This window comes from Leopardus geoffroyi, chromosome C1 (genome assembly GCF_018350155.1).
Source record: "Leopardus geoffroyi isolate Oge1 chromosome C1, O.geoffroyi_Oge1_pat1.0, whole genome shotgun sequence".
Taxonomy (NCBI): domain Eukaryota; kingdom Metazoa; phylum Chordata; class Mammalia; order Carnivora; family Felidae; genus Leopardus; species Leopardus geoffroyi.
Window position 1 is genome coordinate 86,302,581 of NC_059328.1, and position 24,379 is coordinate 86,326,959.

Below are 24,379 nucleotides of genomic sequence, written 5' to 3' on the forward strand. Positions count from 1 at the left end.
AGAAGGAGGGAGTCACAGGACCTGAAGCAGGCTCCAGGCTCCGAGCTGTCAGCACAGAGCCCAACACAGGGCTCAAACTCACAATCTGTGAGATCATGACCTGAGCCGAAGTCAGACGTTCAACTGACTGAGCCACCCAGGTGCCCCAAAGAATATTTCCTATACACAACCTCCAAGCCAACCTCTATGCTTGTTGTCGGCAAATAGTGCTGAATGAGACATACATGGCCCCTGTCCTGTGGCTTATAATGTCTAGTGGGGAATTATGTAACCACATCATTAAGTGCTATAGAAGCATGGAATCTAATAAGAGTCAGGGAAGGGGCAGGAGGGAAAAGCAGTATTATTTAACAAATAATTTTAAATTTATATTATACATTATCAAATGACTCATTAGCCAGTTTTTGTATAGCATCAGCCCTAATCTCCTCCATGAAAATGAAGGTAAAACTCAAAAAAACTCATTGCTTTAAGTTGAAAGCAATGTTTAAAGCTTCTTGCTTTAAGCTGGCAGGTTTTGTATAAGGAGGGCAAGGTAAAAACTCAAAATTAAAATTACTTTTGGGTATTCCTGGAAGGATACATGAAAAATTAGTAATAACTGCCTCTATGAAGGGGAACTGGGCTAGAAATATTGCAATGTATATACCATTTAGTGTCTTTTAAATTCTTTTTTAAATGTGTATTTATTTTGAGAGAGAAAGAGAGACTAGGGGAGGGGCAAAGAGAGAGGAGAATCCTAAGTAGGCAAAGAGAGAGAGAATCCTAAGCAGACTATGCTATCAGCACAGAGCCCTACATGGGGCTCGATCACACAAACCGTGAGATCATGACCTGGGCCAAAATCAAGGGTTGGGACCCTTAATCAACTGAGTCACCTAGGCACCCCTAATATCTTTTGAATTTTATACCATACAATGTATTACCTAGTCAAAAAAAAAAAAAAAAAAGAAAAGTAGAGGCCAGAAGTAGAATGTGTAAACAAACAAAATCTTAAGAAAACAAAATCTTAAACACACACACACACACACACATTAACATTTAAAGAAAGAACAGAGAAATAGGGTTTACAAAAGGGACTGAGAAAAATGGAAAAGTACAAATAAAACCAAGAAAAAGTCATGTCTTAAAAGCCAGCTTCAAGGAGTGAGCAAGTATGTCAAAAGCAGTAAAACAGGTAAGAATTGAAAAGTATCCTCTGGCATTCTCAGCTATTAAATAATTGCTCAACAAACAAATATTTCAGAGGAATGGAAATCAGCTCACAGGAGTATGAGACATGAGTGAAGTAGGGACAATAAAAGTATGCTGCTTTTTCAAAACTTTGGATAAATAAGAGAATAGTAACTATGGAGACAAGATGTTTAAAAGTGGAGAATTTTGGGGTGCCTGGGTGGCTCAGTCAGTTGAGCATCTGACTTCGACTCAGGTTCCGCATCAGGCTCTGTGCTGACAGCTCAGAGCCTGGAGCTTGCTTCAGATTCTGTGTCTCCTTCTCTCTGCCCCTCCCCGACTCGCTCTGTCTCTGTCTCAAAAATGAATAAACATAAAAAAAAAAAAAATTAAAGGAGAGAGTTTTCAAAAGAGACAATACCTGAATATGGTTTCAGGTTCAGGAGAGAAGCATATTAAGACAGACTGAACATAAAGAAGAAAGAATAATTGATGGGAATAAAGTTTCAGAGGAAGGGAGAGGAAGAGGTTTGAGAAAAACACATCTACTTAGTCTTGAACAGCCATTTTCTTTTTTTTTTTAAGTTATTTATTTATTTATTTATTTTGAGAGAGAGAATACAAGCAGAGGGGCAGAGAGAGGGAGACACAGAATCTGAAGCAGGCTCTGTGCTGACAGCGCAGAGCCCAATGCAGGGCTCAATCCCACAAATGTGAGATCATGACCAAAGCCAAAATGAAGAGCTGGACACTACTGACTGAGACACTCACACGTGCCTAACAAGTCATTTTCTAAGACTGGAGGGAAGACAGATTCAGATTTAGGGCAAGGACAAATGGGAAGTTAATGGGAAGTTAATGAAGGTCATAGCTGGTTGCCTCATCTTTCTCAGTGGGAAGGCCTTTACTGTCTTCTCCTCTATCCCTCCAATATCATTCCACAGCTATCAGATAGGAAGACAGGAACTAGAGCGAGTTGGTACCCAGATGAAGTAGATTAGGAAGAAAAGGGAGGGAACACACATACTGGAAGAAAATGAAAGTTATTTGAGTGATGCCCAAGAACAAGTATAGCAAATTATTATGCTTGTTTTTTCCATGCTTTTGCTCATAATTATTTTTTCTTCAGTAAAGAACACTGTGCTCTTTCTCTTCCCTTTACCAAATCTTATCTATAACAACTGTCTCTTTCTCTTCCCTTTGCCAAGTCTTATCTATAATAACAACATTTATAGTATATTTACATTAGGATCACTCTGGGGTCAGGCATAGTTCTTACGCCTATGAATTCATTGAATCTTCGTTATAATCTATGAGATAGCCCCTATTTTTATCCCCGTTTTAGAGATAAGAAAAAGACCACAGAAAAGTTAACTGATTGTCCAAAGTCACAGAACCTTGGTTGATTACAAAACATCACATGTATCATAAATAAGCCATAGACAGGCAGAGCTTAGTGATCTCCTCTGCTTTTTACAGGGTGGCTACAGCCCCAAAGTTAGCTCCTTTTGGCCATAGCTGCTTTCTCTATCTACCCTGCGGAGCCGTGCAAATATTGCCATTTTCAATCTAGACTATGAAAACAAAAGAAATAAAACAGAAAGATTGGGATGCATTATTTTAAGACACAGCTTAAATTCCATCTATTCTGTAGTCTCCCTTGACCACCATGGACTGAAGTGATCTTTTTTTTCTTTTTTTAATGTTTGTTTATTTTTGAGAGAGCGCGAGCAGGGGAGGGACAGAGAGAGAGAGGAAGACATAGGATCTGAAGCAGGCTCTGCTCTGACAGCAGAGCCTGATATGGGGCTCAAACTCATGCACTGTAAGATCGACCTGAGCTGAAGTTGAATGCTTAACTAAACTGAGCCACCCAGGTGCCCCATGAAGTGATCTTCTTTCTTATATGGATTTCAATTAGAATTAATAACTAGTAATTATTTATTATGTAAGGCAGCTTCTCCTAATTCATGAAAACAAGAGCACTGGCTTAAGTAAGATCATCTCAGTTCTTCCCAGCAATATAATTTTACAGCTTCTTTCACTGTTGTCATGAATTGTTATTTAAATCTTCCTTTATTATTTATGTTTTCCTGGGTATAACACAGATAAATCATGAACCACTTGAGAACAAAGACCATACCTTTTACTTCTTTGTATAAGGCACTACAAGTGTATTACACCAAATCGGCATAGAAGATCATAATTTATTCACAGAAAGCGCCTAAAGAAATTCAAAGTGTATATAACAAAACTAAAACTCTTCCCTGGATTCACTGTCTCTAGTTTAATGAACTTTTGAATACTACAGAACATATAAACAATACTACCTGTTTGGCAATTTGAAAACAATAGCTTTCAATGTAAGAACAGGTAAATTCCAGATTTGTTTAGTAACATCTATATATGGCTTTCATAATTTTGATTATTGTGATTATTGATTATTGTGATTATTGTGATTATTGGTCACAATATAATTATTGTGATTATTGATAAAAGAAAGCATATGTTCACTGCAGAAAATAAGTTTTTCCAATCTTTTTTTTGCACTGTGTAATAATTATCCAGTTATTGAGTCCAGATTGTACATACAGGTGTGAGCACGTGTCAACAATTTTTAAAAATCAATTTGTTTAAAGAGAGAAAGAAAAGGTAGAAATGAAAAAACAAAAAGGAAGTCACTGAAGAAAAAGTGGCTCTGACATTTTACTGGGCAATATAAGGCATGAATTTATTTATTTATTTATACCTTAACTTATTCTAGAAAAGAGTCACTAAAGGTGGCTGATGTCACACAGAAAGTTGCTCAGGGAAAAACATGAACTAAAGACCTGGAGAAAGTCATGAAGAACAGACTGATGGAATTTTGTGATAAGAAGATTCAAAATTGACCATTTTGCTTGAATGCTACCTTTCTCTGAAATTATTATTCTGTGAAGCTATGATCTATCCCTGAGTATACAGAGACACTGTATGTTACAAAGGTGAAGAGTGGTGGTTCTCAACTCAGGACTGCCTCAGCACATATTCTGGCTCTATCACTCATTATCTGTATGACCTTGGGCAAGTTTCTTTGTGCTGTAAACTGTGAACAGTAATTATAGAATAATAATCCTGTTCCACATATAAAGCACTTAGAACAGTACATAGTAAGTATTCTATTAATATTAGCACTTATTATTGTAGAGAAATGGATATTTCAGCACCTTAACAAAGAACACATAATTTACCTGTAGGTGAGGTTGGGCCCAGCCCGAATTCTACATTTTTGGAAAAGAATACTTGAAAAAATTACAGCAACCAACATTACCATTAGTTAGCACTTAAAATTTACAAAGCACTTTCAAATATATCATCTTTTTTTAAGTTATCTTTTTAATGTTTATTTATTTTGAGAAAGAACTCAAGCAGAGAGAAAGAGAGAGAGAGAGAGAGAGAGAATCCCAAGCAGGCTCTGTGCTTACAGTGCACAGTCTATGAGACAGAGCCCCGAAATGGGGCTCTGACAAACCGTGAGATCATAACTTGAGTGGAAATCAAGAGTTGGACATTTCACCAACTGAGCCACCTCAAATATATCATCTTAATAAAACCCTACCTTAATAAAATCTCCAATTGGTTATTACCTCTATTTTCACAAATGAGATAATTGAGGTTTAGATAAATCCAGAAATGTGCCTATCAACAACTACCATTTCTGGAGACTTTTGTGACAGGCACTACATTAAGAACCTATGAGGTGGGCATTCTTATCCCCATTTCACAAATTAAAAAACTAAAGTTAAAGGACTTGTCCAAGGTTACATGGTAACATGTAACAGAGAAGATTTAAAGTCAGGTCCAAACTTTCCTCTATGCTAAATCCTGACATCTTACTCTAAAAAATGCTGATTTGTTTTGTCTCTACTCTCTTAGATGAATTTAAGTCCATTCTAGTTTTCCTTAATTACTGGTAAGAGAGGAATACTTATTATCTTGAGCTCAGACACTTTGCTTCCATCCTAACAAATCAGAGTCAACAAATCAAAGCTGGTCGTTAGATGCAACTTTCATATCAATACCAATTCAAGTAGCAGTCTTTAATTCCTTATAACTCTGAGACCAGAATTCCCTGGGCTGTGAATCTGAGAGGGCATTAGACCTGAAATTCTCTAGGTCATTTTTTTTGTTTAGAAGCCTTGATAGACCAGACAATTCTAAAATCCTCTCCCTCCTCCTATAACACGTCCAACACTCTGTTCATCTTAATTTACATTCCATTTGGAGTTTGACAATGGACATGAACTACTTAACCCCTCCTCCAAAATGTACTGAGCCCTTAACAAGAGCCAGCTAAATGCATGATAAATTAACAAATCCTAAGTTTATTAAGTCCCAGGCTTATTCAGTATACACAAGAGTATGTGTATAAGCCTTACGGGGAGTCTTTTTAAAGGTAAGCCGTCTCTGGATAGGATACAGACAGAAAGGCGATTACCATTCCCTATGGAAATACTTCAAAGGGAGAAGCTTTCAGCGTGGTTTCTGAATATATAACCAACTCATTAAGGCTATGTCAGTACCTCATTAGCACTCAACTCAGAAAAAAATGGACTATCTCATGAAATAAGGGATTTTGAGAACTATCCCCAGGAGTGTAAAGTTAACTTTGCTTTCCTATTTACTGGAGAAAACCACAAAATTAGACTTGTAAAGTAAGACAAAAGCACCCTTTCATTTTCCAAGTCACTTGGTTGTTGTATTATTTCCATTCTTGTACTCCTCAGATCCTTAATGAGCAGGGGATGGGTTTTAAAAGGTTTCAACAAGCAGACCTGAAAATTGCGTTCAGCTTAGTGTAATGAAAATCAGCTGTTAGCTTTCTTCCCAGGACTGGAGATCCTTCAGCACCTACCAAGACTTCCTTCCCTACAGTCAGGATTGAGGTATAGGCTTCCAGATACACCCGACTGCAGCGTCTAACAATTTCCAGGCCCTTGACTGTGATGTCCTTGGCATCGCCCAGGCCCAGGCCGATCAGGTAAAGCATTTCAAAGTCCAGGGAGACTGTAGGACGAAGCGAACAAGAAAAACATGTGTCAGCTACACCGAGGATATCTAAAATCTAGTGATGAACATGGAAACTGAAAACCAAAACAGCCGGAGGAGAGACGGCAAGTCACGAGCGAGGTCTGAGAACCTCACTCCACGCCTCTTACATAAGGATTGGAATGAATGTTTGTAAACAACCCTACCCCGCATTTTCTCGTTACACCAACCTAGGAGCACACAATTACCCTAGAGAGAATTGTAGTTGGGTCCCCAAAAGCCTAAATGCAGCCTTTCTGAAAATATAGCTACCGAAAGCGATGATTCGCGCACAGAGAAAATCCACGCCGCCCGCCTCACCGACGGTGCCGCAAAACGTCAGCGCCTTTACTGCACTTTACGACTAGCTGGAGGGGCGGGCAAGCCGGCCTCTGCGGGTGGGATGGGGGAGATCTGCCGGCTGCGCCAGAAGTCACCCGCCCGCTGCTAGGGTGGGGAAGCGAAAGGTCAGTCGGTCGGGCAATCTGTCTAGAGTCCCCAGCATGGCCTCTGGGAAAGGACGAGGAGCACCCGCGATCCCCTTAGCCAGTGGCTTTACACATCCCCAACCTAGGACAGGGTAAGTGCAGGAGCTCTTTGCCTGGGAGGAGCTGAACCCGAGGTTGGGTAGCGCGGCGCGTTACGCCTTTTCTCCTTCGGTCACGAGAACGGGTGACGTGTGGGACGGACTTCCCTAAGTTGCTCGGGATCGCCCTAGTGCAGAGATTTCCGTCCTCGCCTTTGCATTCCGCTGCCGTTTAACCAGCTACCTCCCTGATGAGGTGTCAGTGTAGCCAAACCGGCCATCAGTGTGATTCTGATTTCCTAGCGGGGCGGTGATTCCTGGGGTTTGTCCCCAACTCCAAGACCTCATTCCGGAGTGCCCCGAGGGGCGTGACTGGGATATGCCTCAGCCATCCTCAGTGTCGGGAAGCCCAGAGCCGCCCTCTCGTCCCCCTCCACAAAAGAAAAAAAGATCACTTCCCCCCCGCCCCGTGCCTTTCCAAGTGACCTTTAAGAGTGCTCAGGAATTTCAGACTTATTGCTTCCACAGGGGGAATTCCTATAAAGTAGTTAGTTAGATGTAGTTCCGATATCGAAATGGTTTGTTTTGACTGTAAATGCTGTTGGTAAGGTCACTAGTGACCTCATCCAAGTTAAGAAGACAGTTTCCATTGTTTATCTTAGGCAGTGTTGATTATTCAGAATTTTCCTGCTGCTTCTCAGACAATGCCTTGTGTCTTTTTTTTGCCCAATACCTGTTACTTAACCCTTAATTTTATGTTTTTTCCTAGGCTCCATCCACCCTTTGCACTTCACATTCAATACACTCTTCATGACTGATTCTATCCAGTTTCATTACATCCATCCATTCTTCATACCATAAACAAAAATTAATTCAAATGGATCATAGATGTACATATAAACTATATGGAAAACAAAACAATAAAACTTCCTAGAGAGAGGATAGGAGAAAATATTTGTGATCTTATTTAGGCAAAGACTCCTCAGGTGCAACACCAGAAGCATGATGTAGAAAAGAAAAATTGAGAAATTGAAGTTCAGAGAGATAAAACATGTTCTTCAAAAGACATTGTTGAAGCCACACACTGGAAGAAAACATTCGCAAAACATGTATCCGGTAAAGGATTTGTATCAGGAATGCATAAATAACTCTCAAAAGGTAAAAATAAGAAAACAACTTAATTTTTTAAGTAGGCAAAGAATTTGAAAAAGAATCTCCCAGAGAATAAGGTAAACAGATCCCCAAAGAGGATACACTAACATCAAATAAGCCACATCATTAGACATTAGGAAAATAAAAATTAAAACCGGTGAGAATCTAGTATATTCCTATTAGAATGGCTGAAATTGGAGGACCTGGGTGGCTCAGTCAGTCAAGCATCTGACTTATCAGTCAAGTATCCGACTTTGTCTCAGGTCATGATCTCACAGTTTGTGAGTTCAAGCCCCGCATCCGCATCCAGTTTGCTGCTGTCAGCACAGAGCCCACTTGAGATCTTCTGGCCCCCTCACTCTGTGACCCTCTGTCTCTCTCTCTCTCTCTCTCTCAAAAAAAAAAAAAATAGTAATAAAAGAATGGCTACAATTAAAAGCAAAAACAAAATAAAACCCTGAATATTCACTCTCAATAATTTTGGGTATCTCTAGTATTTTGCTGACTCAGATTTTAATCTCCCATTTAGACCTCCCCTTCAGCCTCCTATATTTAACTTTCTGCTGGAAATCACCTAGATAACCCAGAGACATATCACATTCAAAGCTGAATCCATCTTCTTCCCTTTCAACTTGGCTTTTCCTTCTATATTATCTACTTTGGATGGAAGGCATTATCAACTACAGACTTATGCAAGCCAGACACGTGGAAGTTACCCCCCATTCAGTCTAACATATCTGCCTCTCTTGGTAGAAACCTTACCTACTGTCGCAGTCTTTCTTTAGGTCTTCATGTCACTCCTGCAGCTGGTCACCATGTTTCCTGCACATTCATACGTCTAGGGGCCAGAGAGATCTAGCTAGGATACAATCTGAAAATGTCATTCCCTTCTAAAAATCCTTTTGAGGCCAAGAAAAAGTCCAGGCTCTTCAAAATATCCCACAGGATCATCCCTGGGCTGACCTCTGCCTACCTCTCTCTAGCCTCATGTCTCTCCACTCCATACAACGAGCTTTTACTCTGGCACTACTCTTCTGTGCCCACAACATTCTCCCTTTGTGCCTCTGTGACTTTAGTCAGGCTGCCACCTCTACATTGAATATTCTCTCCCATTCTCTCCTATCTAGGCCACTGCTCACTCTTTAAGACTAAGTTTAGGAGTCCTTCCCAGAGATCCCTGAGGTAGGGTTGAGTATCTCCTTGTAATTTCAATAATACTGTATGCATATACTTATCAATCAACTTAAGTGTTTTATAATTGTCCATTTGTGTATCTTCCTTAACCAAACCATCAATTTCATAAAGTTAGGGCCTGTATCTTATATTACACAATTACACAATTGTATCTTATATTACACAGTTACCCAAGATACACTTAGTGCAGTGTCTGTCACATAGTAGGTATTCAGTAAATAATTATTAAATAGATCATTTATGTATACACTAGTAGCTGAGCAATTTCTTTGAATTATGGTGTAGTTTCCTATCTTTATGAAATAAATGTAGGGTGTGGTATATTTTAGATGACTCCCAAAAAGTCGTTGATGGAATGTCAAACAAAAACAATGCCTCACTTATGCCACTTCAGAAAGTTATTTACGTTAAAAGGTTTATGACACAGTTCACGTATACTTCATATGCACCCTGTTGAGTAGGTAAGCTTTCCAATGTACTGATCATGTTTTTGTTGTCAGATTTGCTTTGGGTAATTCCAGGTAGATTTACAGTGAAAAGGCAATGTCAAAAGGAATAATTAATCAAAAGGAAGGTGTTGTCTATCTCCTTTCAGGAAATCTGTATTGAAAATGAAGTTATTCTGGGTAGGTAAGGAAATATTCTTTTTAGATATGGAAGCAATTTCAGTTTTTACTCTTCAGAATTCAGTCAAAGGAACTGCTTTCCCTATAGAATTCTTAAACCTTTTTACCTGCCTTCATTGCTCGATAAGAGTGTAAATTTTGGAAATTTTCTGGAGATAAAGTAAACGTGTTATGCAAATCTCCCCAACTCAACAAATATAACCAGCAAACTCTTGCTGTTCTTTTTTTGCAGAATTATTCTGTGTGATTTCGACATTTCTCTCTTACCATTTAAAACAGTTTCAAATACGATTGCATTTCCCTCAATAATTTATTATTAAAAATTTCAAACACTTAGAAAAGTTGAAACAGTTTTATAATAAACATCCATATAGTCACCTCTTAGGTTTGTTCTATAGTTGTTAACATTGTGCTGTATTTGTTTTATCACGTTTATCCATTCATCCATCCATCAACCCATCTTATTTTTTGATGCATTTCCAAGGGAGTTGCAGACGTAAGTACACATATTGATTGCATTTTGCATGAAAGATAACCCCCTCATCTAGGTAAACAGATTAACAAAACATAGCTTATTTTGATGATAATGAAAGCAGTTAGAATACATATTTATAATGCCATTGCAAGTTTGAATCTCACATCTGGGGTTGGGGGGAAAGGCAGGGGGATAGTTATAAAGAACTGTGATTCTAGGGCTTAAAAAAAAAAGAAAAGGATGAAATGAAAGCCTTTTTAGTTTTAGTTCAAAGAATAACAAGGATAGGGGCACATGGGTAGCTCAGTTGGTTAAGCATCAGACATCAGCTCGGGTCATGATCTCTCAGTCTGAGTTTGAGCCCCACATCAAGCTCTGTGCTGACAGCACAGAGCCTGGAGCCTGCTTCAGATTCTGTGTCTCCCTCTCTCTCTGCCCCTTTCCGACTTGTACTCTCTCTCAAAAATAAGCATTAAAAAGAAATTAAAAAAAAAAAAGAATAACAAGGCCTAGAGAGTTTTCTTCTTTATATTCCGCTTGCAGGTAGGAGAGTACCAAATCATCCCTCAGGGTGAACATTTATGCTTTTCCTGAAAGATCTTTAAGTTGTTTTCATAACCTTTGTCAGTAACTCATTTTTATACCCACACTGTCAGAAATTCTTCCTTATATCTAATCTGTGACCTTCAGGCAGTAGTCATAAAATGTGAAAGATATAGATAGTCATAAGAAGTTAATACTGATGGCTTTTCCATTCCATTGTCATAAACACATCATATAGTAGTTATATTTTAAAGTGATAACAGTTGAGACACTGCATTACATTATGAACAAATCATAATTAACTTACATCTAAAATAAGTCATCCTTCAATTTTCCTATTTCAGTTAATTGTTTGCCTATTGAAAGAAGACATCAGGGCTACCTGGTAAACTCCATGTGACCTTATTGTGAAGAGAATATTATTTTACTCTGAAGCTGGCCTTTTAATCTCCATGTTCCCAGAGATTGCCTCATTGTTAGAGGATATCTTGATTAATATTTGTAGAGCTTAGACACCTCAGATTGATTGATAGCCATTATTTTCTATCAATTCACAAATAAGTGATAATTAAAGATAGCATGGTGTTAGGGAAGTTCTATTTACTAAGATTAAGACAAGATTTGAAGGTATTCTAATGTGCGTTGGCTTAGGAAAAAAATCACTTTATTCAGTGATTTTATTTACTCATCTATATGTTTTACATCATCTGATCATGTAAAATGTGTAATACTAAAATAAAAAATCTAGATGTATTTTCTGTGAAAAATACAGGATTTTTTATTGTTGTTATTAATGCAGGCTTAATAGGTTGAGAGTAACCATGTGGACTGATTTTAAGAAAGTTGCCTGGAGACCTGTGTTTTTGTGTAAAGTAGCTCCCTAGGATATTTACTCTTGAGTGTGTGTGTGTGTGTGTGTGTGCGCGCGCGCGCATGTGCGCTCACGTGCGCATGTGCGTGTGTGTATAAGTAAGCTTTTTTCCTTTGTTTCTAACCCATTTTTATATTTGATGATTTCTTTCTCCATAGTCTACTACTAAAAAGGTAGAACCAGAGATACATAGTTTTGTTCTTCCTATGTTTAAACAACTACACAGTGCCCTTTTAAGATTTATTTAGGGAGTCATATCACAATTAGCCAAGATTTGTCAGGAGAAGGAGGGTGGTTTCCCCTTCACTCAAAAGCCAAAATTTTTGAAAAGGGGCCTACCAGGCTCTATATTAGTCACATGCTCCCAGTCACTAGACCACTGTCCTACATCTCTGAGTCACCTCCTGCTACAAAAGCTGCAAAACTGTACACTTCCAATTACTTCATCTGCTCTTTTCCCCTATAGCACTGTTCCCCTTCTAATGTAACTGTGTGATTTACGTATTTGTTGTGTCCATTTTTATTGTCAGTGTCTTCCTAGAATATAAACACTACAAAGGCAGGAAATTTTTTTTTTTCCATTTGGTTTACTAATGTGAACAGCGTTTGGCATGTGCTCAGTAGATATATGTTGAGGGGTGCCTGGATGGCTCAGTTGGTTGAGCGTGCAACTCTTGATTTCTGCTCAGGTCATGATCTCAGGGTCATGAGATCAAGTCCTGAGTTGGGTTCCATGCTGAGCATGGAGTCTGCTTGGGATTCTCTCTCTCTTCTTCTCTCTCTGCCCCTCTCCTGCTCACATTCTGTCTGTCTCTCTCTCTCTCTCTCAAAAATAAATAAACATTACAAAATAAATAAATAAAATATTTTAATGTCATTGAGACTTTGGCTTAAGTCCAGGAGTTTCCACTCAGTAGTTCTGTTATTGCCTTTTTAAATCTCAAGTTGCTTCATCTGTGAAATAGAGATAATGGTACCACCTCTCATAGGACTATTGTGAGGATAAATGAAAGAATACATATAAAGGGCTTAGCATAGTACCTGGCAATTGGTAAAGACTCAATAAACATTGACAGGTAATAGAGTTTGAAATTAATTTTATTCTTATCTGCAGAGTCTATCAGATTATGAGAATTAGTGTTCTCCATCCCACTTAGATTGGTTCTTGTTCTTTTTCCCACTTCACAATAATTCTATGAAATAATTATATGAGTTCATTAATTATAGACCAATCCTTTAGATACTATACTTTATTGATTCACAAAAGGTCATCTTAAGCGAACATTGTTATACTCTGAGGTGCTCTTTCTGAAAAAAACTGTCTTTGTATCATTGTGGCACAGAGTTCAGCACTGTAGACTTGGTTAGCACCAAATAAGTGTTGCCTGGTAATTTGCTAATACCTAAAGTAGAAGATGGCTAATACACAAGTAATATTTTAGTACATGAAATATAGTGAGCAGAAAAAGCGTTCATTTGGGATCTAAAAATTTTCTAGATGCCCAACAGCAATTAAAAGGATAGTTGTGGTACATTCATACAATACTATACAGTAAAAAGAATGAATGAGCTACTGTTACACAAAACAACATGAATGAATCTCACAAAGAAAGTTGAGCAAAAGAATGCCATGGAGACAGGATATACCTTACATATAGCAAAGTCCTCAAAATCATAAGTATATAGTTGGATGAATTCTTAATTTGTGTAGTTGTTTAAACATAAGAAGACTGAAAGTGTGTATCCCTGATTCTACCTTTTTAGCAATAGACTTTGGAGGAAGAAATCACCAGTTATAAAAACGGGTTAGAAACAAAGGGGAAAAAAAGCTTACTTACACATACCTGGGCTCTTTGCACTTTGTGGCCTTTGTTTTACTTCCTGATCTAAACTTCAACAGTAAGTCTCTTCCTCTTCCTCCTCCTTCCCTACCTTACCTCCTTTAAAAGATTTTAATATGAAAATGAGCAGTATAATAATCCCTGAAGCCTGGAAATCAACATAACCAGAATGTAAATTTTTTAAACCATATTAGTTGTGATTAAATATGTACACTAATGAACTATGTAGACCTTGAGTTACTCAAATTTAGCAGCATGGTCATTTATTGTACTTAGAGTGATTTTTTTTTTTCCATGATAAATCTAGAAACATTTTCAACCAAAATTAAACCCCTGCCTATATCAAATTGTAGAATTTCCACAAGTTTAATTTTCTTCGGGTGGATTTGGTTTGCATTTTCTAAATCCTAGGCAGGCATAGGATATGATTTATTCTAATCTTAATTTCCCTGCATTTTACTTGATTTTATTTGTTTTTTTGGTTTGTTTTGCATTAATATTTTCTGATTCTTTGAATAGCATTGTTTCTTTTTAGCATTTTTTAACAACTTATTAAAAGAGCTTATTAAATTTTCTGAAAATAATGGCTTATTGGGATCCAGGCTCACATAGAATCAATTTTAACCCTATCTTTTCTTCTCGTTACTGCTCCTTTTAAGGTATTCAGTAAATAATAGTTGATGGAATTCTAACAGTAATATCAAAAATATTGTTTATTCCATGTAAGTCAATTGCAAAAGCAGTAAAAAGCTGTGAGTAAGAGCTTGGGCTTTGGAGTCAGACTACAGAACTGTACAAATGCAGATAATTAAAGTACTTCTCTCATAGGATTGTCATGTGGCTTAAATGAGGTAATAGTCCATACAAAATGCTTTGAACAGTGTCTTGTACTTAGTAGTCATTCAGTAAGTGTTATCTGCCAGTGTAAATAATTACTGTCTTTAGGGTTCTTGTGAGGATTAAATAAGATAATATGAGTAAAGTATGTGTCAAAAGGCCTACTAAAGATTTTCTCTGGCCGGTTGTTTACACAACTTCTATGTGCTCTGGTCAGATTGCACTTCAGGACCATCCTCCCTCCCATTAAAAAAAAAAAAAAAAAGTGAATTTGAGATTAGAATATTTGGTATTCAGAAGACATGGGTTTCCGGGCTAATGCTTAAAGCTTTTAAAAATTATAACATGAAATGTTATTTGTAATGAAAGGAAGAAGAAAGTGGCACTGAGACCTTTAAAAAACTGAGTTTTGAACATTTTCCTCTTGAATAAAGATGTGATGACATTTTTTAGTTTCTAATAATACTATCCTGTGGCCAGTTAAACTTCATCAGTAGGTTGGGGGTGTGTAGGGCATGGCTTTGTAATACTTTGGGGCCATAGAAATTACACTCCGAATCATATTAATTTTGAGACTGGCATCACTCAACATTATTTGTTTCTGCTCACCTGTGCTTCTGTCTCCCCCCCCCCACCCATGTTTCTCAGTAATAGAATTCCTCGTTTTGTACCTAGTTCATCACTATATGCATCTCTGCCTTATTATTTCAAGAGATTGAACCATACAACTGATATGCTTAATAGAGACTTGATTTCTTGCCCTTGGCTCCACCTCACCATAAATGAGTTCCCTTTTGCAAAGCAAGACTCCCCAAAAGCTAGGTATTTAGCTGTCTGAAACTGTCAGGTTCACTGAGTACTTTTGAACGGGTTGTGCCCTGCACAGCTTTAGGAAGTGCCAGTCACATAGACTACATACAACCCGCTCAACTGGTCATGGTGGCCCAGTGACCTGTTGCCTATTAACCTTTTTCACCTGCTGTGCTTCTGCTTGGATAGACACCCTGGATCTTATGTTACTTGACTTTTTGTTTGTTTTGAACTAATGATATGTGCCATATCATTATATGCTGAAATAACACTTTAAAGAGTGGTCTTCACTGGACAACATGTGCTGAGGTTCATGCCCCAGTGTTTATAGTCTTCTTTAAGTATTTGATACCCTGCGCTTTGTATCTTTTCTCTGTTTGGTTTGTCTCAACCTTAGTGGCCACCCATTGTTCAATGTTGTTGCGTCCACCTGGAAGACTTCCATAGGAATCTTACCCTTTAAGTTGTGGTTTAGAAGCCCCTCATCTATGGTATCTTCTCACCTCACCTAAGCTGCAATTTCTTTCCTTCCTCTTTTGATTTTCTTCAATATCTTATGTTATTTCTTTAGTTACACTGTAGATTTTAGGGAAAAAGGGCAGTGTTTTATTTGTCTTTATGTCCTCTGTAACACCTGTATCAGTGCTTTGCCCATGACAGATGCTAACTGAATATTTGTAGAACATCTTGGTGAAAGTGCTGCTTACCAAGAGCAGTCAAGAGACAACACACTTAATGAAATCCAAAGGAAAGAGGCCAGCAACGGGGAAGTGACTTGGTAAACTACTGTAGTGAATTATGCCTGAGGTGATAATCAGTCTTAAATACACTGTATTTAAGCAAGTAACTTGAGATATGTTGATTGTATAACTCAATGTGAATGACCATGACCAAAATTAAATGGAGGAGAGGAGAGAAGATACAGATTAAAACCTGACATCAATCCAAACTGGAAACAATTTCTTACATTTAAAAGTTCTGTCAAATGTCAGAAAAATAAAAATGAATTTTTTTTCATTTAGTTAACAGCACTCTACATTCAGTTAAATGTTTAAAACCACAAAGAAATGGGTCCTAGGAAATTTCTCATCTGGCCTTTCTAGAGCTATTGTCACATTGGATTACTACAAACAACAACCCCACTTTTATGGTAAGATTTCAACAGAACTAGAATGAGTTGTGGGATTTTACTCCTCTCTTGTAACCAGCTGGACATAGGAATGAATAGGCATATTGAGAGAACTGAGATTATTACTCATTTCTGCAGATCTTTGGGCAATACTTTTACACCCCTCCCCCATAAAGCCTCCTGAGAGCTAGCTGTACTTATTTCCAGAGGATCACATTTTTGACAGATTCCTGCACACTCCTGAGGTTCATCACATGCAAAGATTTAGCGTAATTCCTCCCACAACTGATTTGAAGCCCTGTAATATCTAATTGGCCATAATCGTGCCTGCTTCAATACCAAACAATATTTATGTGCCTGTCATGCATACGGCTAGGTGTTCTGTACTCTCGGGGTTAAAGAGAAGTGTAAGCTACTATCTGTACCCTCTAGAGATTATATTCAAGTGGGGGAAACAGCATAAATAGCTGTGCTCCATAGGGACAAGTTAATGATATACAGTGATCCATGCTATCATACAGGTACAAGTAGTACAGCAGGGGAATGGGGCAGGGGAGATTAATTATACTGGTTACTGCTCTCATAGCTTGGTCTAATACTGTTCTTTTTATAGTATCTAGGTAACACATAAAAGCTCTTTCTGGATGTTTGCTTACCAGATAACCAAAGTTTATTTGGTCACAGTTTGGGGGAACTGTGTTGATGGGATGTTGTCCAGGGATCCCAGCTTGTTGCAGATGGGACGGCATTGCAGGTGGACTTCAGCCTTACAGACACGTTATCTGGAGTTTTCAGGTTACCCAGAATGCCAGCTTCTTAGCAGTAGACTAACACTAAGAATGCTCTCTCTTACCCCCTGATTAATTGCTCTTCATATATTGTTAGTTTTGTCTCCTAAATAACTCTTAGATCTTTCCAGTATGCTCCATGACCACTGTTCAAACCTTAATTCTAGCTTTTGTCATTTCTCACCTGCACCTTGGAGTAGCTTTCTAACCCATCTCCCTTATCTAAAATATTGCCCCAATCCATTTTTTACACTGTAAGAGTGTACTCTCTAAAAAGAAATTTCATTGCAATCTCTTTAAAATTCCTCAGTCCTCTGTCATATCCACATATAAAAGTCCAAATTCCTTAGAATAATGTACAGACCTTTCTAATTTAGATTTTGCCTATTTTTCCAATCCTCACTCCATTCTTCTGTTTTATATCCTTTATTGCAGCCATGCCAAACTTGACTTCTGGAGAAAGAAAGACTTCTCCAGAAGTCAAGTTTTCTTTCTGTCACCATTTTGCTGCTGTTCCCTCTCAGTGGAGAACCACCCCCCCCCCCCTGAGCCATCTTCCATGTAGACTCCTCTTCATTGTTAGGAGTCAGTTCGTGTAGACTTTGTTCCAAGAAGTCTTTCTTACACTCTTACACCTAAAACAGGGCCTTTTTTTGTGTTCTCATTCCTGCACCTAGTAGCACGTATCCTCTTACAGTAATTCATTGTTTTCAGGTCCATCAGTAGAGTTTGTACTCTTGGCAGGCAGAAGCAGTGTTCTCTTCATTTTTGTAACTGGGACATAGTTATAATATTAAGTGAATGAAGTAAATAGACACTTGGTATTCTGGATTTGATTTCCTAATTTTTAAGCCGTCTTAAAGATCTTTCACATGAACTGATTTGTAATTTGCAGAGGCATAAATTTAAATCAGGTGCCCAGTGGGATCGGTGTGCAGGAATGAGTCACTCACCTTATGAAGATTCTAGCCAGCTACTTAACATCATCATTTCAGAGCAGCTTTTTTTTTCTTTATGCAAACTGCCAACATTCTATTGTAAAATTTTAGTTATAGGATGTATCCAGTCAGTTTTTGTGAGCTGTTTTAAACCATTTTCATAGAAAAATGCATAGTGATTACTAGTTTAAAATGTTGTAAATATTCCTTCATGGTATGGCCATGCTTTCTGGGATCTCCACTTAGGTATCTGTTTCAATAGCTAATTCCTGGCTTCCTCAGGAAAAAGAAACATGGCATGGAAATACTTCTTATTCTTTGGGCCTGATATTCTGCATGGTACTCATCTATAGATAACGTGCATAAATTGTTACTTGTTTTGTACCATTTTCAAAGATGAGTGGGCTTTCCTGCTAATGAGTTGCAATCCCTTGTCCCTGTAAATAATTTTTCTTTGAGTGGTAACTTCAGTTTTCTCTTTGTAATCCTTTCCCTATGGTTGTTTCTCCCCCCCCCCCCCCCAACTCGGAATACAGTATTCCTCATCTTGTTTGATAAATATGTATCCCTCTACCCCTTCTCTGAATTTCTTTGGCTCTCTTCCCCCACATTCCCAGAGACCTTGCTTTATCTATTATGCTCTTCTCCACAATTTCCATTTCTCCCTCCCTGCTGGATTTTTCCCTTTAGCATATTAGAATGTACCCATATTAAAAAAAAATCAGAACAGTGGTGCCTGGGTGGCTCAATCAGTTAAGCATCCGACTCTTGGTTTCAGCTCAGGTCATGATCTCATGGTTCATGAGTTCGAGCTCCACATCAGCCTCTACACTGACAGTATGGGGCCTGCTTGGTATTCTCTCTCTCCCCGTCTCTCTGCCACTCCCCTCCTCTCTCTTTCTCTCCCTCTCTCAAAATAAATAAACTTTAAAAAAAAATAATCAGAACAGCTTTCCTCTAATTGTTGCCCCCATCTAGCTATTTCCCAAAACTTTTCCTTCCTTTCACACACAAGCATATTGAAAATATAGGCAGAGGTCATCTCAGTTTCCTCATCTTCTCTATTTGTTGCTGTTGTTGTTGAGAGAGAGGGAGAGGGGAATCCTACGAAGTGCAGAGAGAAAGAGAGAGAGAAGTGGGGCTCACGCGAAGCAGGGCTCGTGTTCAACCAAAGTGGGGCCCGTGCTTACCCAAAACAGGGCACAAGCTTACCCAATGCAGGGCTCGAGACCATCCGAAGCGGGACTTGAACTCACGAACTATGAGATGGCCTGAGCCAAAATCAGATGCTTAGCTGACTGAGCCACCCAGGCGCCCACCCCTCTATTTTCTTAATCCACTTTCAGTGAACCTATTCTTGCCATGGTCTCTAATGACCTGCGTGTTATTAAACCAGGGAAAAATCTGCTACTGGATGCAGACACTATTTTCTCTTGAATTCCTGTATGTTCTAAGTCCATCTACTCCTCAAATATTGGTGTTCTCAGGATTTGTTTCTTGGTCTTACTCTTTCTTTACTCTGTAAACTCCTGTGTAATGATCTTATTTGCTCCCATAGCTCCAAAGTCACTTTAAAGTTATGACTTTCATATCTGTATTTTCACTTGGAATTTCTCTCCTGAGCTACCATCTCATCTATTCAACTGCATACTTAATTGTTCCATAGAATCTCGATATGTGCAAAACTGAACTCTACTCTTCCTACCATAGATGTTTTTCTTCCTCAATTCCCTTTAGTGAAGAGAAGCACCATTGAAACCGAACCCTGATATCTCCCCAGTGCTTATCCCCTCAAATTCAATTGAATCCAATACAGTTTTACCTTCTTATGTCTCTTGGTTCTGATTTATTTTTTCTATCCTAATTCCAAGGCTTTACTGTTTTCCTCTGGAACTACTTCATCACTTCCTAAGACTAATTCCAACTTCATCTGATATATAATCTATTCATAATACTGCTTATAAAACTTTTTTTTCTGAAACACATCTCTTATGAATTTATTCCCCTGCTTGAAATTCTTCAGTGCTTCTGCACCACATTCAGGATAAAATCCAGACTTCTTAGCATAGTGTACGTAGGGATCTTGTGTTCTGGCCTCGTGTTTCTCTCTAACCACAACTCTTACCTCCTTTATGCAGTTCAACTTTGTAAATTTTTTTTTTTTTCAATGTTTATTTATTTTTGGGACAGAGAGAGACAGAGCATGAACGGGGGAGGGGCAGAGAGAGAGGGAGACACAGAATCGGAAACAGGCTCCAGGCTCTGAGCCATCAGCCCAGAGCCTGACGCGGGGCTCGAACTCACGGACTGTGAGATCGTGACCTGGCCGAAGTCGGAAGCTTAACCGACTGCGCCACCCAGGCGCCCCTATGCAGTTCAACTTTGTATCAGGTCCCAGGTAGCACTCCATTCCACCTTCCATGCTCCTCTCTTTTCCCTTCTAACCTCTTCCTCTTGGCTATTCCCTGCTCCATTCTCATACATCAGTCTTGATGTCACTCCTTCCAAGCCTCCTGCTTCTCTTCATCTATTCAATTGGCCTTACCTTACTTATTATTTCTGTTTATTTTATAGCACTGATTAAGTCTGCTATAATGGTTTGTCCGAGTCTTTCCTAGAATGTAAGCTCCCTGGCAGTAGAAGTTACGTATTTTGTCTTGGTATCCTGCTAACTAGAATGTACCTATGGAATATACTTAATAAAAATTTATTGTATAAAAATATGTCTCATTTCTGGTTACTTCAGAAATAATCACTACTATCTACCATGACAGTGCTTTTAAAAAAATTATATAATGCACAATAGGCTTACTCTTAAAAAATGGTCACTCCAGGGGCGCCTGGGTGGCGCAGTCGGTTAATGTCCGACTTCAGCCAGGTCACGATCTCGCGGTCCGTGAGTTCGAGCCCCGCGTCAGGCTCTGGGCTGATGGCTCAGAGCCTGGAGCCTGTTTCCGATTCTGTGTCTCCCTCTTTCTCTGCCCCTCCCCCGTTCATGCTCTGTCTCTCTCTGTCCCAAAAATAAATAAAAAAACGTTGAAAAAAAAAATTAAAAAAAAAAAATGGTCACTCCTATATGAACCAAAGAACTTAAAGATCGAGAAATAGCTCAGGAATACATGTGACAGTAAATACAGTAAAACCTTTGCACTGCAATTCTGACACTAACTACCTAGAGTTAGGCCAGACTTCATAGGGTAAGGGTACAGTGCTCCACAAGACTGTTCTTGTTTCAGATACAACCTGCAAGCCTGAGAATTCCAGGGCTACCCTCACTTTTGACCAGCTGGTTACAAATTTAGGAGGTTCCCATGTTCATTAGAACAACTCACAGAACTCAGGAAAGCACTATACTTAGATTGTAGTTATAGATAGATAGATAGGTAGATCAGAACTAGCCAAAAGAAAAGACACCTAGAGTGAAGTCTGGGAGGGCCTCAAATATGAGATTTCCATGTCCTCTCCTCTTGTAGTCAGAGCATTCTCCTTAGCCCCCCATTGATGTAAGACAGTGTATAGGGGGAGTTCATCTGAGCTTCAGTGTCCAGAATTTTTAGGGGGTTTTCATTACATAAGCATGATTGAATCATTGGCTATGAGGTTCCATTAAGTCTATGTCTCCACCTCTTCTCCTGATGGATGGGCAGATACCATGTGGCTCAAAGTCCCAAATTTCTAGACATGTGATTGGTCTTTCTGTCTTATCCAGTCCCCATCCTGATTCTCCCGCTAATGTAAACTTTCTTGGAGCCCACCACGAATGATAAAGACACTCCTGTCACTGGGGAAATTCCAAGGATTTAGAGCCTACCACCCAGGACCCAGGGACAGGCCAGTCACATTCTTCATCCAACAGCCTTAGGCCATCTAAAATAAAAAAAACAAGTTGGTCACCAAAACTGAAGCATGTACAAAACCTGAATTACGCTGATAGTCCAGAATTTGTTATAGTCATGTCAAGAAAGGGCCATGTTCCAAAGGAAATGAAAACAGGATATTGAAGAGATACTCATACTTTTATGTCCATTGCAGCATTATTTCTGAAAGCCAAGATACAGAAACAACCCAAGTCTGTCAATGGATAATGGATAAAGAAGGTGTGTGTGTGTGTGTGTGTGTGTGTGTGTGTGTGTGTATGCACACATACACAATAGAATATTATCCATGAGAAAGAAGGAAATCCTACTGTTTGCAGCAACATGTATAGAACTTGAGGACATTACACTAAGTGAAATAAGCTAGACAGAAAGACTAATACAGCATGGTATCATTTATATGTTCAATAGGAAAAAAAAGCCAAGCTCATAGAAACTGTATGGGGTGGAATGGCTAATGGAGAGTATGTAAAAGGTTGCAAAGTTCCAGGTATAAGATAAAGTCTAAGGTCTAATATATAACATGGTGACTATAGTTGATAATATTGTAGAGCTGAGATTTGCTAAGACAGTAAACTTTATTCTCATATAAAAAGGGGGGGCAAGGAATTTGGAATTCATGTACAGATTGTCTAAATGACACTTAAAAACTGAATTGACAGCATAAATTTTCATTTGGCAGTCTGCTAGAGGCTGTCCATACAAAAAAAAAATTTATCAGAATCAGGATATACTTCTGAATTAGATTACATCAACTTCATTTAGAGAATATGTTTCAGAAATTCCACTAATGCAGACGGTTCATAGCATATAACCAGAATGGAACTTGAATGATCCTTCAAAAGCTGATGGTCTGTGAAATCTTGTTGGGTCCTACATCATTTAAGTTAGATTGAATAGACAAAGTAATCTATAGACCTTAGACATGTTATTTTCTCCATTTGGTATTTCTTACTGATTTAACTTAAAATTTTAAAATCTATTTACCATTTAATCCAGGATTTGTTTATAAACAGTAATTAAATCTTGGTTAAAGTTTCTGCCTACATTTACAGGTACTTTAAAAATTTTCTTTTTTTCAACGTTTATTTATTTTTTGGGGGACAGAGAGAGACAGAGCATGAATGGGGGAGGGGCAGAGAGAGAGGGAGACACAGAATCGGAAACAGGCTCCAGGCTCCGAGCCACCCGCCCAGAGCCCGACGCGGGGCTCGAACTCACGGACCGCGAGATCGTGACCTGGCTGAAGTCGGACGCTTAACCGACTGCGCCACCCAGGCGCCCCTACAGGTACTTTAAATAGTCAAACAATATTAAATTTATTGTACCAATATTGACACTCTTTCTTATTAAGATATGTTAGAGTAGAGTGAAATATATAACTCCTAGGAAGAAATCTAACAGTCTGTCTAGGACTTTAGCCTCCAAAACTTTTAAAAATTGTAAGGTAAGGAAAGAGGGTAAAATGACCCAGTGCTTTTAGGTAGTGTGAATAAAAATTATTTGTGATTATAAGATCTGTTTATGCAGAATGGCAAAATCCTCTAACCCTTCTACTGATAACTGCTATACATGATGGGTAAAATGTTTAACTGAGCTGGCTAGAAATTTTGAAAACTCAGAGGACAAAAGCAATATGAATACAGAAATCCAGAGAGATGAAGTAGCACTCAAGCTGCTTTTTTGCCCCAGGGATTTGTGCAAAAGCACTTGGCCCCTGAGCTCTATTTCCACAACTCAGGGTAACCAGGGTGGGAGACCAACTACAGCCTACCAAAGCCAAACAGTCTAGTAAGAGACCTGTTGTGAGGAGATCTATACACAAAAGGTTTCACCTTCTGTATGATGGTGAACTAGATGTAAACCCGTCCTACAAAGGGGGACAGCAAGGAATATTAACAAAAACTAAACATTCCATTGGCTGGAAGTCAGTAAACTGCATACCTAAATCTGCCGGCTGCCTGTTTTGTATAGCCTGTGAGCTAGGAATGGTTTTTACATTTTTAAATGGCTGGAAAAAAATCAAGAGAAGAACAATATTGCATGACATGAAAACTCTATATGGATTTCAAATGTTAGTGTCCATAAGTGAAGTTTTATTGGTACAAAGCCATGCTTATTCATTTACGTGTTATCTGTGGTTGTTTTCACACTAGAACAGCTGAGTTGAGTAGTTGCAATAGGGACTGTGCATGGCCTGCAAAATGTAAAGTATTTACTATCTGGTCCTTTACAGAAAATGTTTATGGTTCATTATGGTTAGAAACTATTTGAGCTTTCTTCAAGTAGCTCAATGATACTGCACAGTCTTTTGTTAAATAATAGACTTAAAGTCATTGATAGTACAGTAACTTAAAAACAAAGAAATAGAACTTAAATTCCTTCAGTTCTGACAATCTGTGTGGCCACTGATTTTATGTTTGTGTTTAAATCTTAAAACAATGAAGCAATGTGAACTATAAGAGACAATATTTTACTGAACTTCAATAGCTTTAAAATTGAAATATACTGTTATTAACAGTTAACTTTTTTAA

General features: G+C 38.5%; 1 protein-coding gene and 1 long non-coding RNA gene across 5 annotated transcripts in view; one reads left to right on the forward strand and one right to left on the reverse strand.

The window, feature by feature from the left end:
• Positions 1-10,715, reverse strand: part of DPH5 (diphthamide biosynthesis 5) — a 43,754-nt gene extending 33,039 nt beyond the window's left edge. The window contains exons 1-2 of one of the 2 annotated variants that reach the window (XM_045478446.1): positions 6,514-10,715; positions 6,068-6,219 (exon numbers count right to left, since the gene is read on the reverse strand). In XM_045478446.1, coding sequence (XP_045334402.1) covers positions 6,068-6,202 — 135 coding nt within the window. In that variant the 5' untranslated portion in view covers positions 6,203-6,219; positions 6,514-10,715. Of the gene's footprint in view, positions 1-6,067; positions 6,220-6,449 lie in introns of both variants that reach the window. The other variant, XM_045478447.1, reaches the window with a different exon arrangement.
• Positions 6,758-24,379, forward strand: part of LOC123598331 — a 198,645-nt gene continuing 181,023 nt past the window's right edge. For all 3 annotated transcript variants that reach the window (XR_006712543.1, XR_006712544.1, XR_006712542.1), the window contains exon 1: positions 6,758-6,820. This is a non-coding gene — a long non-coding RNA (uncharacterized LOC123598331). The remainder of the gene's footprint in view (positions 6,821-24,379) is intronic.